Raw genomic sequence first — 14,866 nt, forward strand, 5'->3', positions numbered from 1 at the left:
TTTTATCATCAAGGCAAGAATATAATGCATAAAAAGGGCATAGGTTGGTCAAAAAGTCACCCCAATTGCGTGAGCACATAATCAGAGAGTAGGGAGCACGAAGGAATACAAGTAAAGGTTACTTTTAGCTACATTAGGCATTTTGGTTGCATTTCTTTCTTTAGTTAATGTGTACTTTTCCCCTACTTACACTCTAAGAATTTAAGACTTGAGCTTGAAAAAAAAGTACAGTTAGGATTATACTGATAAAATCCATTTTCAAGGGATTTTATTACATTCTCATTCCCGAGAAAGTTTTTCCCTTAAGCTATGATATCACATGACTGTTATTTTTGAGCATATATATGGACACACACACTTTTTTCTGGCTAACACATTTAATTCTCTTAAGCTCTCTGTTCTCTAATTTTATCTTGCAAGTATTCTTCCATATCATCTCTTAACTTTGTTATTGGCTCTTCTCCCATCTATCCCCAGAAATTGTCCAAACCTTTTCAAGCTGCTATTAGAAAAGGGAACACTTGAAGAAATTCTGGCTCTCCCTACAACTGGAATAAAGTAATACTGATATTATTCTAAGCTCTCTGAATTGATTTCCCACAGGCAGCCAACAACAAATTATAAACGCCGCCATCTCCCCAAGGAACAAACTGCCAGTCCTGGTTCTCCAGGGGGTACAGGTGAGCGAGATTGCAGACAGCACACCTGAGGAGATGGCAGGGACCTGTAGTTGGTGACTAGCTCCCCTGGGAATGGTGTGAGATCTTTAACTGGAACTAAGGTTCTCGAGGTCAGAAAGCTTCAGGTTGAAAAGACTCCTTTGATAATTTATTAAGCAGGACATGATCAGATTTTGCCTTCTCTGATACAGTTGTTTTCAAACTCAAAAACAGAAATGTGAATTATCTTAATGTGAAGTGCAGAATTTATTTAAGTGATTTCCATCTAAGAAAACAACCCATATGCTCCTTTCCATCCTCAACCCCTAAAATCACTCCAAGGGAAAATATTTTTGTTCCATTGATTAAATGGGTGACTTAGCTGCAGAAGGGATGAAAAGAATTTCACGTTTCATTAAGGAAAAAAGACTTCTAAATTAAAGATGAATCCTGCATTTTGAGAAAGATACATTTTAAATTTTACTAGATAATCCTCAACTGAGCAAAAGTAACTTAAAAACTTGCATTTGGAGCTTTGAGTTCATTTTGCCACTGAAAACGTACACTCCGGCCCTGCCCACGGAAGAGACTGTAATGAGGAGGATGGTGTGCAGTGTCCGCATAGCGCCTCCTAGCCCTAATTGCATATTCACACTTGATTCTCAACAGTTCCGTAAAGTAGGCAGGGAATGAACTTCCAGCTCTGTTTAGTGGCAAAGGAAACTAAGCCCAAAGGAAATCGAGTAACATGTTGCCACTACTTGTAATAGAGTCAGGCTTTCTGATTCTCAATTCAGTACTCTTTATTGACCTTACATGTAAAATGGATAAAACAGAGCATATTTATAATAAAAAAGTAGAAAAAGAACTGAAGTAAGTACTAATAAACAACTTTTAAAATGCAGTAAGAAATTAAAAAAAAAATGTAATACTGATGCTTCACAAAATACAGGTTTAATTGGAGAATTAGGAAGATGTGGCTAGAGATCCAAGAGGGATTTTGAACAAAATTGCTGAGCAGTAGTGGTCAAGATCATCTTGTGGTTCACAAACAGGAATGACTAGAAAAAGAATAGGATGGAAAGGAACAGATCCAGGAAATAAGAGAAAAGGGAGAAGAGAGTTTCTTGGGATAGCTGGGCACGTGTTAGAAAAGGAAAAAGATGGGGAGATAGAGTGACAACTTGCATAGCTTGGAGTAGAAGACAGAAAAATTAGGCTGTGAGTGGAAAGAGGTAGGGAAAAATAATTGGGAGGGGGGTGTACAATATGCTTGAAGCTGCCAATCAGAGACAAAGTGACTCTCGTGTAATGGATATGCGACAGTCAGTCAGCGGTGGTCCCATCACCCAGGCAGCCTGGTTACAGCCTGCAGCCAATGCACGAGGAGAAGGGGTGGTGCGGAAATGAGATGCCGAGGAACCCATCTGAAGGTGGCTGCAACTAGTCACTTCCAGCACACTGTGACTTGGCATGTTCATTACTTGGGGATAATTCTTACATGAATTGAAATGTATCTGAACTTTACTTTGTTAAAGCTTTTCCTTATTGTATTTATTTGGTCTCCTTAGTTATACTGAGCTTCTTGAAGGCAGAGACCACATCTTGTTTATCTTTGGATTTTCACAGCCCAAAATAATGCCTTGGTGCATTAATGTCTACTGAATGAAGGAATTCCTGCCTAAGTATAAAGCACTTGAGGGCAAAGATTATGTTTGTACTTAAAGGAGTCTTTTGTGTTTCCCCATAGTGCATAAAGCAATACTTGGTACACAAAAGTACACAACGGGTGGTCACTTAATGCTTAAAGAATAAGCAGTGCATCTTTAGAGGAGGGAATGTTAGCAGCAGCAGGCACAGTGTGGGGGAAAATCCTGTTTCTGGGAATACGGATTGAAAAATAAGCACAGAAGGAACAGCAATAGATCTGATGTGAGGGCAGATTAGAAGATGTATTTAATTTGTCATTATGACTCAGATTTTTAAAGTACTTTATAAATTACAAAGTACTTTCTCATTAAGAATTTTGTTTCCATCTATGTAATAATGTACAAGGTTATGGGTTGTGAGTGGAAATTTTAGTTAAGATGGCCTTAAGCAATCTGGATGTTCCCATGTTGGTGTAATAAATAATTATTTTTAGATTTTAGAATATGCTCCTCAAATATAACTTGAGAAATTTTACTGGTGACCACAAAGCACAATTCAGGTATTATCAGTTCTTAGATACCTAAGCTAGTCAATACAATCATGGTCATCTGACTTTGTAAGGGTGCTTCCCAGAGAGACAGCTCAAATGGAATTATACTATGAATCTTATGTTGAAAACAACCTTTTGAAGGCTTAACCCAATACTATTTCTCACAGAGGTAAGTTAGTGTCCCTTATAAATATCTATCTATTTTTAGGAAAAAAAGAGATCCTGATTGTTCCTAAACACAGACATGCAAAGTGCATGTAGAACTTGTGAGGCCAAGCAACCAGGTGATGGAGATATCATGTCAGAATGCCAATTCAATTCTCTCTCTTGCGCTTTCATTTTTGCTTTTTTAGCATTAAGTCTTATTTAAGATTTTCTATGGCTCAATTTTATTTTATTCTCCTTGGCATCAGGAATTTTACTTCATTATACATGAATATAAATTCAAAGTAGCATTAAGAATGGTCTTCCTTTAATGAATTTCTGTATTTATTGACATAAAGCAAACTTCTAAGTCATTCTAATGATAGTTAAAAATTAGTTCTTATCAGCCATTCTAAATATATATGTGATCCACAGAGAACTATTTTAAATTCATCATGACCTAAAAAGTATTTAGGTATTCTTCAAAAAATATAAGGCATCTTAGCAAAGGATTAAATTTAGATACTAAAATATTGAAGGCGGAAAAATGTAGACGTGTGCTATTGGAAGGCTCACTTTCCTATTTCTATTAATATAATTTTCCTCTAATTACTTTTTTTCTCTATTTTGTGGAACTATAATAGTGATTGAGGACATCAGCATTACCTAATGAAGGTTTGAAAGGCAAACAGGATATATAAATGCAATGCCCTTCTAACAGAACAACTACTTTTTTCAAATTTACCTCTTTTAATGTTGCTCTATACTTTACATTTTCAACAGATTACCTAAACTATGTCAGTTTGCTTTACAAACGTGTAATGTTACAACGTGATTAAACTGATTATTATTTACTTGGGTATCTATTAATCATGTATATAGCACGTCCTGTAAATGAATCTTAGCATGCTTTGGAACATTCTTAAGACTCATTTAACCCTTTCCCATAGATTATATCCATTAATATTTTTAACTTCCACTTAATTATATCTGGCCTTCTACTTTCAAACACTTGTTTGAGAACAAAATCCATAATGTTACTCTAATCATCTTAAGACTTCCATGTGGAATAAAATAAAGATTAAAAAGCAACATAGAATACACAATACTGACCTTGGAAATACTGTCCATATCTCCTGAGCCTGAAACAAAATAGGGAAAGAAAGCCTTTATTAGGTAAAGATTCCATTTGTAAATTATGTATTCCTTTAATATAAATATATGCAAATAGTGCAGTACATTGCATGTATTTTCCAGTGTATATCTCCTGGATTTTTGAATCTCAGAAAATTACTTTCGTCTTAAACTGTATGGTGAGTGTCAGCTGACGGCAAATGCAAGGAAGAATTGTACCTCTAGTTCCCAGTCACCTACTTTTTTGGGTAATGGCAGAATAAGAAACTATTATCATAAATTCCTGAAAGTGAAATACTGGACATATATACCCTACTCAATACAAAATTTAAAAATGTGTATACTAACACAAATATAGATATACATACATGTAAATAAAGAGCAAGAGAGAGATCTCTATTTTCTGAAGTGATGCTTCTGTAAATATGATAAAATATAAAATGGATATTTGCAACAGTACCTGACAATATTCTGAAACATATTTTACTATAATCAAAATCAAAGTATTCTGAATATTAAAAATTTGGTAGCAATCAATATTCATGGCAATCCATCAAAAGTAAAAATGTCTTCAAAATATAGTGTTACAACTTTATTGTAGTTCTTAGGAGAATGGAGAATCAGTACTAATCTCTAAAGAAATGGAATCATAACAAAGAACAATAATCAGATCCTTGCCACAATTTTAGCTTTTTTAAAAAACTTTTTACATTTAAACAATTTTCCTGGCATAAAATATTATTTTAATCTTACATTTCGTCAACAGTCACAAATAAAGTGAGGGCTTATTAACATGATTAATTTATAAACAGGCATAATAATGCTGAATGTACATATGTGATTATGTATATATAAACACATGCAGAAATACTCATTAGAGATGACAAATGTATGTGAAACTCTTCTGCAAATTCTATTTTAGTGAGTAATATATCTGAGAATCTTCTATGACCAAATGTCATTTTTGTGAATGAGCTTACGAATTAAAACACTGAAAAGTGAGTTATTCTGCAGTAAGCTGGAAAGTAAAATTCTAGAACAGTGCTGTCCAATAGAACGTTTTGCAATGATGGAAGTGTTTCTTTGCAGTGTCTGTTATGGTCGCCATTAGCTCATGTGACTGTGCACTTGATGTTACATATGAGTGCAACTGAGGAACTGAATTTTACATTTAATTTCATTAAAAATTAGTCATACATGACTAGTAGCTACCATAATTGGACAGTTCAAATAAACATGTTGAAATCTAGGCAAAATACGCATGGATCCTTAAAAGCATAAAAAGTCTTCCAAAGTGCTACAAAGAATTTCTTGATTACTGAAGTTACATAGCTTTTCAAAGCATTAGAGGCTGGCATTTCCTGACCGAGGGTGGGGTTATGAAGTCTGTGTACAACCTGAGTTACTCATGGGCATAGTTTCTCCAACTTAAGTAAAAGACAGTTCCTTTTCAAAAGAAAAAAAATGGTCACAAACGTCCACCGTCACTGTTTATGATACAGTATGATATGATGATGATAAACATATACAAACATAAAAAAAGTCTTTTTTTTTTTTCTTTGTGTTTTGCATTTGGCCTGCTTCCATATACTGCATGTGTGTGACTGGGTCAATTTTGTACCACTTGTCTCTGTTTCTCACTATTGTGAGACTTTTTGTTCACCTTACAGATATTTGGCTCCATTTGGTAAAAAAAAAAAAAACAAAAAACCATCATTTATGAATTATCCACACTACTTTATTACAAACACTGACAATGTGGACAGTGTTCTCTCTTAAAAGAATCATTCAGATTATGATTACCAATTTTATTTTTAAAGAGACAAACATTAATACACAAAAACAAAATTAAGAAATTCTTGTAGGAGTTGAAGCTCCTCGGGGACAGTGTGTGTAGATCTTTGGAGATAAGAAGCCTGTTGGGAGGATACCACAGCCCTCCCGGTGCCCAAAGCAGCAGTGTGCCCTTTTATCACAGAACACTCAGATTTTGACAGATTAAAGTAAATGCCTGTGAATATGAGCTGGGTTAGAACAATTCTCACGTATCTGATTTTTCAAATGATCTCCAGCCATCAGAGCCAATATACTGTGGATTAAACCATCAGTCTCAGGTAAAAGCGGAAGCATTTCAAAATGAGTTCCTCCACATGGAAGAACTTTGCAAACCATCATAATGTCCACTATGTAGAATTAAGATTTTGTTTTGAATTCATTTCTGAGCATCAAATTTAATATCCTTACCTAAAGAGCCATTCATGTGATGTGACTCCATTCCTCCTAATCCACCCATGGGACCATCAGACCCAGGGCCCATTGGAAACTATTTAAAAAATGGAGAAAATGACTATGATCACATTGAAAACAGTTATTTATCTTAATGTCATAACATCTATCTTTAACATTGTAAGACACTTCCACAACTTATCTTCATTTCCATGTCTGGAGATTATTTTTCTAGATTTTTTTCCAGCCTTCTAGATTCTCTACCTCCCTCATTCCATTTCTCTATGTTCAGGCTAATCCTCATTCAGATCCAAATTTTTCTTCTTCAGATATCCTTACCTAGAAAGCACATACATTCCAGTGCAAATGAGATGATAAGCATTCTCTTCCATGCTGTTGACAAATGTTATTATAGACAAGAAGAAGCCTCTAAAGGGATTGGTTTATTAATAAGAATAATTGAATATTACATGCCAACATTAACTTTTTTTTAGTGGACAATCTATCTTTGTTAAAATGGACATGATAAATAATTTCATCTTGCAGGTTAAATACATTAGCTCCTTGGGGATAGCTGAACATAGCCAGGTCTTCTTGGCAGTCTCAACTATGTGAGTTCAATGACAGTTAGAGACATTCAATAGCTGTTAACCTTTTTTAAACTAGCGGTATTTTATTTTCCATTGGAACCTTACATTAGAAGCCTGCTACAACACAGGTGTGAACAGATGTGCTGTGGCAGAGCTGGTGGTGGAGAGTCCTGCCCTCTCAGTCTTTCCCTCAATTCCCCTGGAATACTTCTAAGGAAACTCAGACCCTACTTTGAAGACAAGTTCTCTAGAATTATCTTATGTTTCCAGTTAAGATAGCCTACCAAAAACACTTGCTTTTAAAATTCCCCATGCCCAGAACATTTCTTCCATGTTGTTTGGTGCAGAATACCGAATGCAGTGTGTGTACGTGTATTTACGTGTGTAGATGGGGTGGTGGTTACTAATCACACAGACTTTGGGGGGCGGGAAACTGCCCTCAGCACACAACCTGTATGGCACTGATTGTGTGTAATCAGATGGTTTTCCATCACTGTGACCACACAAACCACGTGCTTATACATTTTCCCAGAATAACGCCAATTCTGTTGCCTAAAAGTACATGGATGAATTGTTTTCATTTTCAGTAAATAACTTGGAATATGTATGCGTTGAATGAGAGGACAAAGAAATTAACTCTGAACAGTTATTGTCATAAGCATAATTTAGATCTAGGTAAGAAACCAGTGGTGCCCATGAGGCCAGTAGCCCGTGAACCTCCTTGGTCTGGTCCTTTTATCTGCCCCACTGTGCTCTAAACAACTCTTAAGACTGTAGGTATCATACTGGAAGCACATAACACTGCAGTCCTAGCCCTTAGCAGGCATTTGCTTTCACTACCTCTGGCTGAAATGAATGACATTTGAAAAAGTGATATGTTCATCTTCTACTTTTCTTGAATCTCTTATCTTTGTAACAAGTTAGAGAACCAGAATGGAGCACACTGGACGATATCAGTTTAGCTGCCTGCAGAAATATCTTCAGTACCATATGCTCTTGATTTCCTCCCTTCCTCCCTCCCTTTCAAATATCAAGTTTTAAGATATGAAATTGCAGTATGAGGAGCTCTTCTATATGCTGCATTTCTAAAATGAACGTTGCTCATTATCGTATTCACAGTGTTCTTTAAAATCTCTGTGAAAACACCTTTTAGACATTACTGACAGGAAATTGTTTCTTTTTCCGGAAAAAGAATTTATTTGATGATATAAAGAGAATACTGATAACTGGAGGCAGTGCTGCTTAACAGAAATACGCAAGCTGCAAGTGTGAACTACACAAGAAAATTTAAATTTACTAGCAGCCATGTTTAAAAGGTAAAAAGAAACAGGTGAAGTTACTAAGCTATTTACCATACATATCAAAATTAATCATTTCAAAATAGTCAAAAGTTTAATGAGATATTTTACTTTTTTTCTACATTAAATCCTCAAAATCCAGGGTGTATTTCAGACTTGCAGCACATGTCAATTTGGACTTGCTGTATTTCAAGTACCACACCACACTGGACAATTTGTGGTTTCCCTTTGTTGTCTTGACTGCTAGGAAGCTCAATTAAAATACTCATTTCCTTTCTAGATTTTGTTATACTTATGGAAATTTGTCATACATCTGATTTTTCCTTAATTTAAGCTACTGTATATTCATATATATATATCTGTCAATTAACTGTATTTTGTTAGAAATATTTTTTGTTAACATGTGGGTTTTTATCATAGATAAATAACAATTTTCCTGTCCGTTTTTGTGGAAAAATCATGACCATATGCTTTATTAATAATACCCAAATTCTTTCTGTATATCTGCTTCAATTCTATATTTAAACCCCAGATTTCAAAAGTTAAAAGTGAGCATATTCAACTTCCTAATTTAATTTCAAGTTTATCAGGGAAAAAAACCCCCAACCATATGAAGAAATTAGTGATGCTGAAAATGAGGTTAACATAGGTGATTATACATTACCTGCCATTTTCAAACAGTATTAATTATTAGGTATTTGAGATAAAGTAAGGCCATAGACCAACATTTTATAATTGATTAGGTTCAGTTTTACATTTAAGTTATACTGATATGAAATCTTTTGTTATATATGTTATATGTTATGTTTTTTTCAGCCCAGAACATATTAAGAATTTGATTCTTTTGATATCCAATAGGATTCTGTATAATAAAATATAAAGCTTAAACAGTATCGAGGAAAAGGAATGTATTTAGAGTTTAAGTCTTCAAATGCATTCTAAAAATTTTAAAAAAGATTCATATTTACATTAGGCCTGTTAGGTCCAGGAGGTACTGCATTCATTAAAGTATACATGTTGTCTCCAGAGTTGGTGGAATCTGAAACAAAATATTACTTAATTAGTATCTTTCTTTATAATCTTCACCCAAGTCATCACAAAGTAATAATCAAAGATGATCTGGACACTTGTGCATATTAACAGCTGCAGTACTTGAAACAGTCATTCCTAATGATCAGAAACCAAGTATCTGTAAATCATTTTCTGACCCAGAAATTATTATTCTAAGGTCATAAATTAGGAGTACCTACCTTGTGTGTGTGTGTGTGTATGTGTGTGTATAATATTATGAGTAATCACTTGAATAATCTAGGTCAAAAGGAGTATTACTTTAAAAATCTAAAAGATTGCAGTAAATTTTTAAAAAACATGGATACCTTTTGACTTCTCTAAGCAACTGATATGTATCCATATAATAAAAATCTCTCAAAATTCTGATTAAGTAGCTTTTCAGTTATTTATTTCCCTAGTGGAATATTATGTCCTGGTGGAATATCCTGGCTTAATTCCCACAGAAAGTGACTGGAACAAGACTATACAAGTGGAATGAAATATTCTCTTGGCTTGAAGCAAAAGCCAGCTTCCAGTAGTACAACTTTTTTTTTTTATTATGATTATTTTTATTGAGTTATAGTCATTTTACAATGTTGTGTCCCACTAGTACAACTTTTAATAAAATTTTTAGCACTCATTTTATTCTTATTATAATAAAAATAACTAGTGTATACCTATATAAATATATGCAACATTTTATAGAATTTTTAAAAATTTACATTTCATGTCTATTACCTAATTCTAATTAAGTCTTTGAGTATATGTATTTTATAACATATGGCCTAGAGTGAAAGGCTTAATGTTTTCCATTTAGAAACTATCAATTATAAAATGTTTTCCTATTTTTCCAGTTATACAGTTTTCTTAAATATATTAAAGTAGGACTCTCTATTTTGAAAAAGATATTTTTCATATGTTTTGTACTGATTCAAGGCAGAAGGTAAAAATCACTTGCTTTCTCATGGCAGTAACCATAGAGTGGGAAAAGGGCAATTGCTTTTCCTCCTATTTTGAGTTACTAGACATTAATAAATTTATTAGAGTAGTTTAGATGCCATTTATCCATTGTTAAGTGATCCATAAACCTAAATATTATTTTTTACTTCTAGATTAATACATCATGCTGTTGAAAAGTTGAAATGCCCACCTCTGGTTGACCCCTATGTGTTTTATACTGAGTAAGCGCCTAACCTACTTTTGTGGCCATAACTATTTTTACATCCTGTGTACACTATACTCCTGTCAACTCAGGCCACTTGTTCCTTCTTGCATAGGGTCAGACTTTTCCATCTCCATGTTTTTGTTCTTTCTTCCTATGAGCATCTTCTCTACCCAGTCTCCATTTACTGAAATTATACTCACTATTCAAGGTCCATTGCCAATGCCACCTCTTCCATTAAGTCTCATTGTCCCCTGACACTCACAGGTGTGTGGGAGTGCTTCCCCACCCCTGAATTCTGCTTTGCATTATAGTTAATATTTTACTTGTCTTATTCTTCTCTCCTGCTTCCAACTAGGTTATAAGTTCCTTGAGAGGAGGAAAGGGACCATGTCTTACTCATGTTGTGTACTATAGACAATAAATATCTGCTTACTTAGATTCAACTAATGGAACAAATGCCCCTGAAAACTTATCTTTCAGAAAAGCTTGGGTTGCTTTTTAAGCATAGGAAATCTTCAAATGGGTTTTCACCTTTTATTGGCCTTACTAATTTTACTTACTAATTTTAGTAATTAATTTGAAAGGAAGGTGAGTTGTATATTTTAAAACATTCAGAAAGAGAAATTTATATTTTTTTAAGACCAATTAAACATATTATTTTATCTTTAAAAAAACACTAAGTGAATAGGTTGGTATTTTCTGGAAAATGTAGGGCTTTTCATATACAGAAACACTTGACAATGAAGTAGATCTGGCACCTAATTTTTTTTGGGGGGGGTATTGACTTCATATTAGAGGACTGACTGTGATAAGGGATGAGTACATAAGAATATGCAAGAAAAGCAAGGACAATATACTGGTGGCAATTTCTGGCTTGAAAGAAAGTGATCAGATTATGTTTTATCTGCAAAGTTTAGTGTTACTCCAAAAATTTCTTTGAGTATTGTAGTGAAGTATTTATTAATCATGTTCTACCTTCATAAATTAAGCCTTAATTTCATCAGATAAGAATGCAAATTTTGGCAAGATGTTCAATTCATATAATTCTATACACAATGAATTGTTTCACTTCTTTTAAGATTCTCTGAAGACAGAGATCCATGAAATGTTTATGATGTATTCCAAAGAGTTAGTAAAGCAAAGTAAAATTTTGAATTAAATATCAAATTTATGCTTTTTCTAAATTAAAGATTCCAAATTTAAAAATAATTATTTATTGGTATGATTAATGACACTTAATTTCAAGCTTCTGTATATCTAGATGTCAGCAAACCAGTGCAACATAATAAACAGTGCAACATAATAATTTCTAATTATAAAAATTTTCCATCAGTTTCATTAGCCAGAAGTGAAAACTGATAAAAGTCTTAGCCTATTTCTTTGTTACCTACTTTCTAGATTTCAGTGTTATATATATTTTAAAATAACATTGTGATCATACTGTATCAAATCATGAACATGTTATTTCCCCATGTCATTAAAAAAAATTCTTTGACAATAATTTTAATGGCTACATTATAGTTCATAAAAAGTTAATTTAAAAAGTTCATTAAAACTGGATTAGGTATGAAGGTTGTATCTATTTCACTGTTATAACAAACGAGCATCCTCCTACATGATTCTTAAATTGTATCTCTAATCATTTTGAGTAGTAGGATTATAGAATCAGGTGGTATAAACTTTCTCACAGCTCTTGGTACATGTTGCCAGAGCACTTTCTAAGAGGGCTGTGTCCCAGTTATAGTCTTCAAGACACATACATTTAATAGTTTGTACTAAAGTTTTAAAGAAAAGAGAATGATACTTAAAATAATTATATTAAGAGATTACAGGAATACTGAGGTACTTTAAAAGATTAAAAAACTTTCCACACTACATAGTGGGTTTATTAGCTAACTAATGAATACCTTAGACATGCAGGCTAAGTGATATTGTAATTGTAAGCACATCCACATCTATCTAGATCCTACTATGGTGGGTCTACTTTGCTGTATTAAACCTAACGGATCCATGTACTTCATGTGTTACTTATGCAGAAATTTTCTAAATTGTGAGATCTGGATCTTTTTCACAGTCTCAAGCAGACTTTCAGTCAGATAAGCTACTGGGAAATTCATACAGATCAACACCATTTCATTCTAATTAATTCTGTCACCCACACAACAAGAATTTCCTAAATGCTTAAAGTAATTGGACAATAAGCTACTTAAGAACACTATTTCTTCCTACTTGCTACCTCTACTCGACTTGTGAAGCCATCAATGAGGTAATGAATACTACTACATTTCCTAAGAATCTCTGTATTTTGTGATTTTTAGTCTAAGAGTCAAATGCCCACGTGGCTAGTTTGATTACAATACCTGCTGGACTAGGCATGATGGGTGTTCCTGGTGGCCCTCCACCTCCTGGAGGACCCTAAATAATTATACAAAATTTCAGTAAAAGTCAGGCATATCATTAAACAATATAAGGAAAAACAAAAGAAAAGTTAGACTTTATAATAATCCAGTTTGAAAGTAATAGAGGAAATTATTTTCTCCATAATTTATTTTCTTTGAATGCACAATCATTTCAATGTTATGCAAAATATAATTTAGCTTAAATATGCAGATACTGTTTTGACACGTTTCCAAAGACAATGAGGCTGTAACACTGATTTATTATTCATGACTTAATCACATCTGGTATAATGAGGTTAAGGAGAAACCATTTAATGGGGCCTTTACAAATCCATAAAATAGAAATATTTCATGTGTATCCTTGATTTAGTTTACTGTAATCTTCTTATATTTTGTATCCCTGGCTTTTATAGGCAGCTGAAAACCAAAAGATACTCATATATTTAAAAAGATACATTGATGCTCTTCTATCAGTTTCAACTGCAACACTTCTGGGGCATTATAACTTGAGCTATCACATCAGTTAGAAATGAGAGGTAATGTTGACTAATGCTGAGGGGTTCCTAAGGCTGTGGCTACACCATCCATCTGAAATGGATATTAGGTGATTCTAAAGTGAATTCACACAACCGAAATGGTAATTCAGGCAATGGGTTTTAGAATTGTCAGATGTACAGTAATCAGATTAACTATTAAGTGGCTAAATTTTCACTTCACTCTCAGTATAGAGACATAGCCCATTAATTATTTCAAGTAATATATTTATTGCTATTTATTAGACAACTTAAATTTACTTTCAAGTAAGTCTAATTTCATAAAACTATATTGGGCTTATTCTTAATTGACTTCAAGAAAAATTAGGTTTATCCAAACTTCCTTACTTTTATTTCTGTTTCATAGAGAATGTGAAAAAAATTAGTCTTTCTTAGTTTGGATAGCTTAAGGGAACACTGAACGCTAAGTTCACAGGTCTAAAACACCATGTGCTTTTCACTGTGTTCATGGGACATTATTTCCACGAAGGGTGAAACGCTCATTGATCTCCCTAAGTACTCCTTTTTCCTGCTCTAGTTAGTCACCAGCTCCGAAAACTTCCTTAGGAACGGTTTTCCTTTTTACCGTTTCATCCTTGCCTCTCTGCTAGGCATTTCCCCTGAAGTATTATAACAAGTCATCTATGATGGCCTTAAGATGCAGCAAGGATTATAATGTTATGATGGTTAAAAGGTTATTTGTAGGTTTAAGAGGTCATGTAAAACCTGATAATTTGACTTCATGTCTATATGAATAATTGGGAAATTTTAACATGTACTAAATGATATGAAAAAGAGTAAGTGCTCTCGATTTCTAAGAGTGAAAACTAAAAAAATCCTTCCAATTACCAGTCATTATTTTGCTATCTGAGTCTCTTCAGGATTGGGAGAAAGTTTAATGTCTTCTTAGACTTTCTGTAAGGCGGGTGGGGTACTCAGGGGGTGGGTATGGATTGTTCTGGAAAACTGCAAATTCAAGCATATCGTTGTGTAACTGAGGACAGCTTTCTTCATGATTGGACAGAGTGTATCTTACTGGTTTACAGAAACATATGCTGAAGTAAAACACGGTACTGAGGGCAATTTTGGCCAGATTGATAACTGTTTCACTAATGAACATCAGCATATGTACTGGGGTTGGCAGACGAAACAACTCAGTACAAATCAGATGTTCACTTCTTGGCCAATACACAGGGGCTCTTCTTAACATCTGGACAACTATTTCATTGCCCAAATAAAATGTAACATCAGTTTTTATGAGCAAACAAACCCAAATGTACTTACTACATAATTCCCAGGAGATGCTGAGGAGTATGGTATCTGGAACATGAACAGGACAAAACATATATATGTATTTTGATTCACGTGGCAGGAGTGGAGATTGACTTAAAGTGAATCTATTTTCTAACTGATCAAGCTTTAAAATTTATCACAAAGGATAGTAAAAGATAAAGGGAATTATATCTGA

General features: G+C 33.8%; 1 protein-coding gene and 1 long non-coding RNA gene across 9 annotated transcripts in view; one reads left to right on the forward strand and one right to left on the reverse strand.

Moving 5' to 3' along the window:
* Positions 1-14,866, forward strand: part of LOC116151933 (uncharacterized) — a 241,062-nt gene that overhangs the window by 35,380 nt on the left and 190,816 nt on the right. The window lies entirely within an intron of this gene.
* Positions 1-14,866, reverse strand: part of SSBP2 (single stranded DNA binding protein 2) — a 248,251-nt gene that overhangs the window by 10,260 nt on the left and 223,125 nt on the right. For all 4 annotated transcript variants that reach the window (XM_010975060.3, XM_010975058.3, XM_010975061.3 and 1 more), the window contains 5 exons: positions 14,683-14,718; positions 12,827-12,881; positions 9,220-9,290; positions 6,382-6,460; positions 4,117-4,145 (listed from right to left, as the gene is read on the reverse strand). In XM_010975060.3, the coding sequence (XP_010973362.2) occupies positions 4,117-4,145; positions 6,382-6,460; positions 9,220-9,290; positions 12,827-12,881; positions 14,683-14,718 (270 nt within the window). The remainder of the gene's footprint in view (positions 1-4,116; positions 4,146-6,381; positions 6,461-9,219; positions 9,291-12,826; positions 12,882-14,682; positions 14,719-14,866) is intronic.

Source organism: Camelus dromedarius, chromosome 3 (assembly GCF_036321535.1).
Source record: "Camelus dromedarius isolate mCamDro1 chromosome 3, mCamDro1.pat, whole genome shotgun sequence".
In the NCBI taxonomy this organism is placed as follows: Eukaryota; Metazoa; Chordata; class Mammalia; order Artiodactyla; family Camelidae; genus Camelus; species Camelus dromedarius.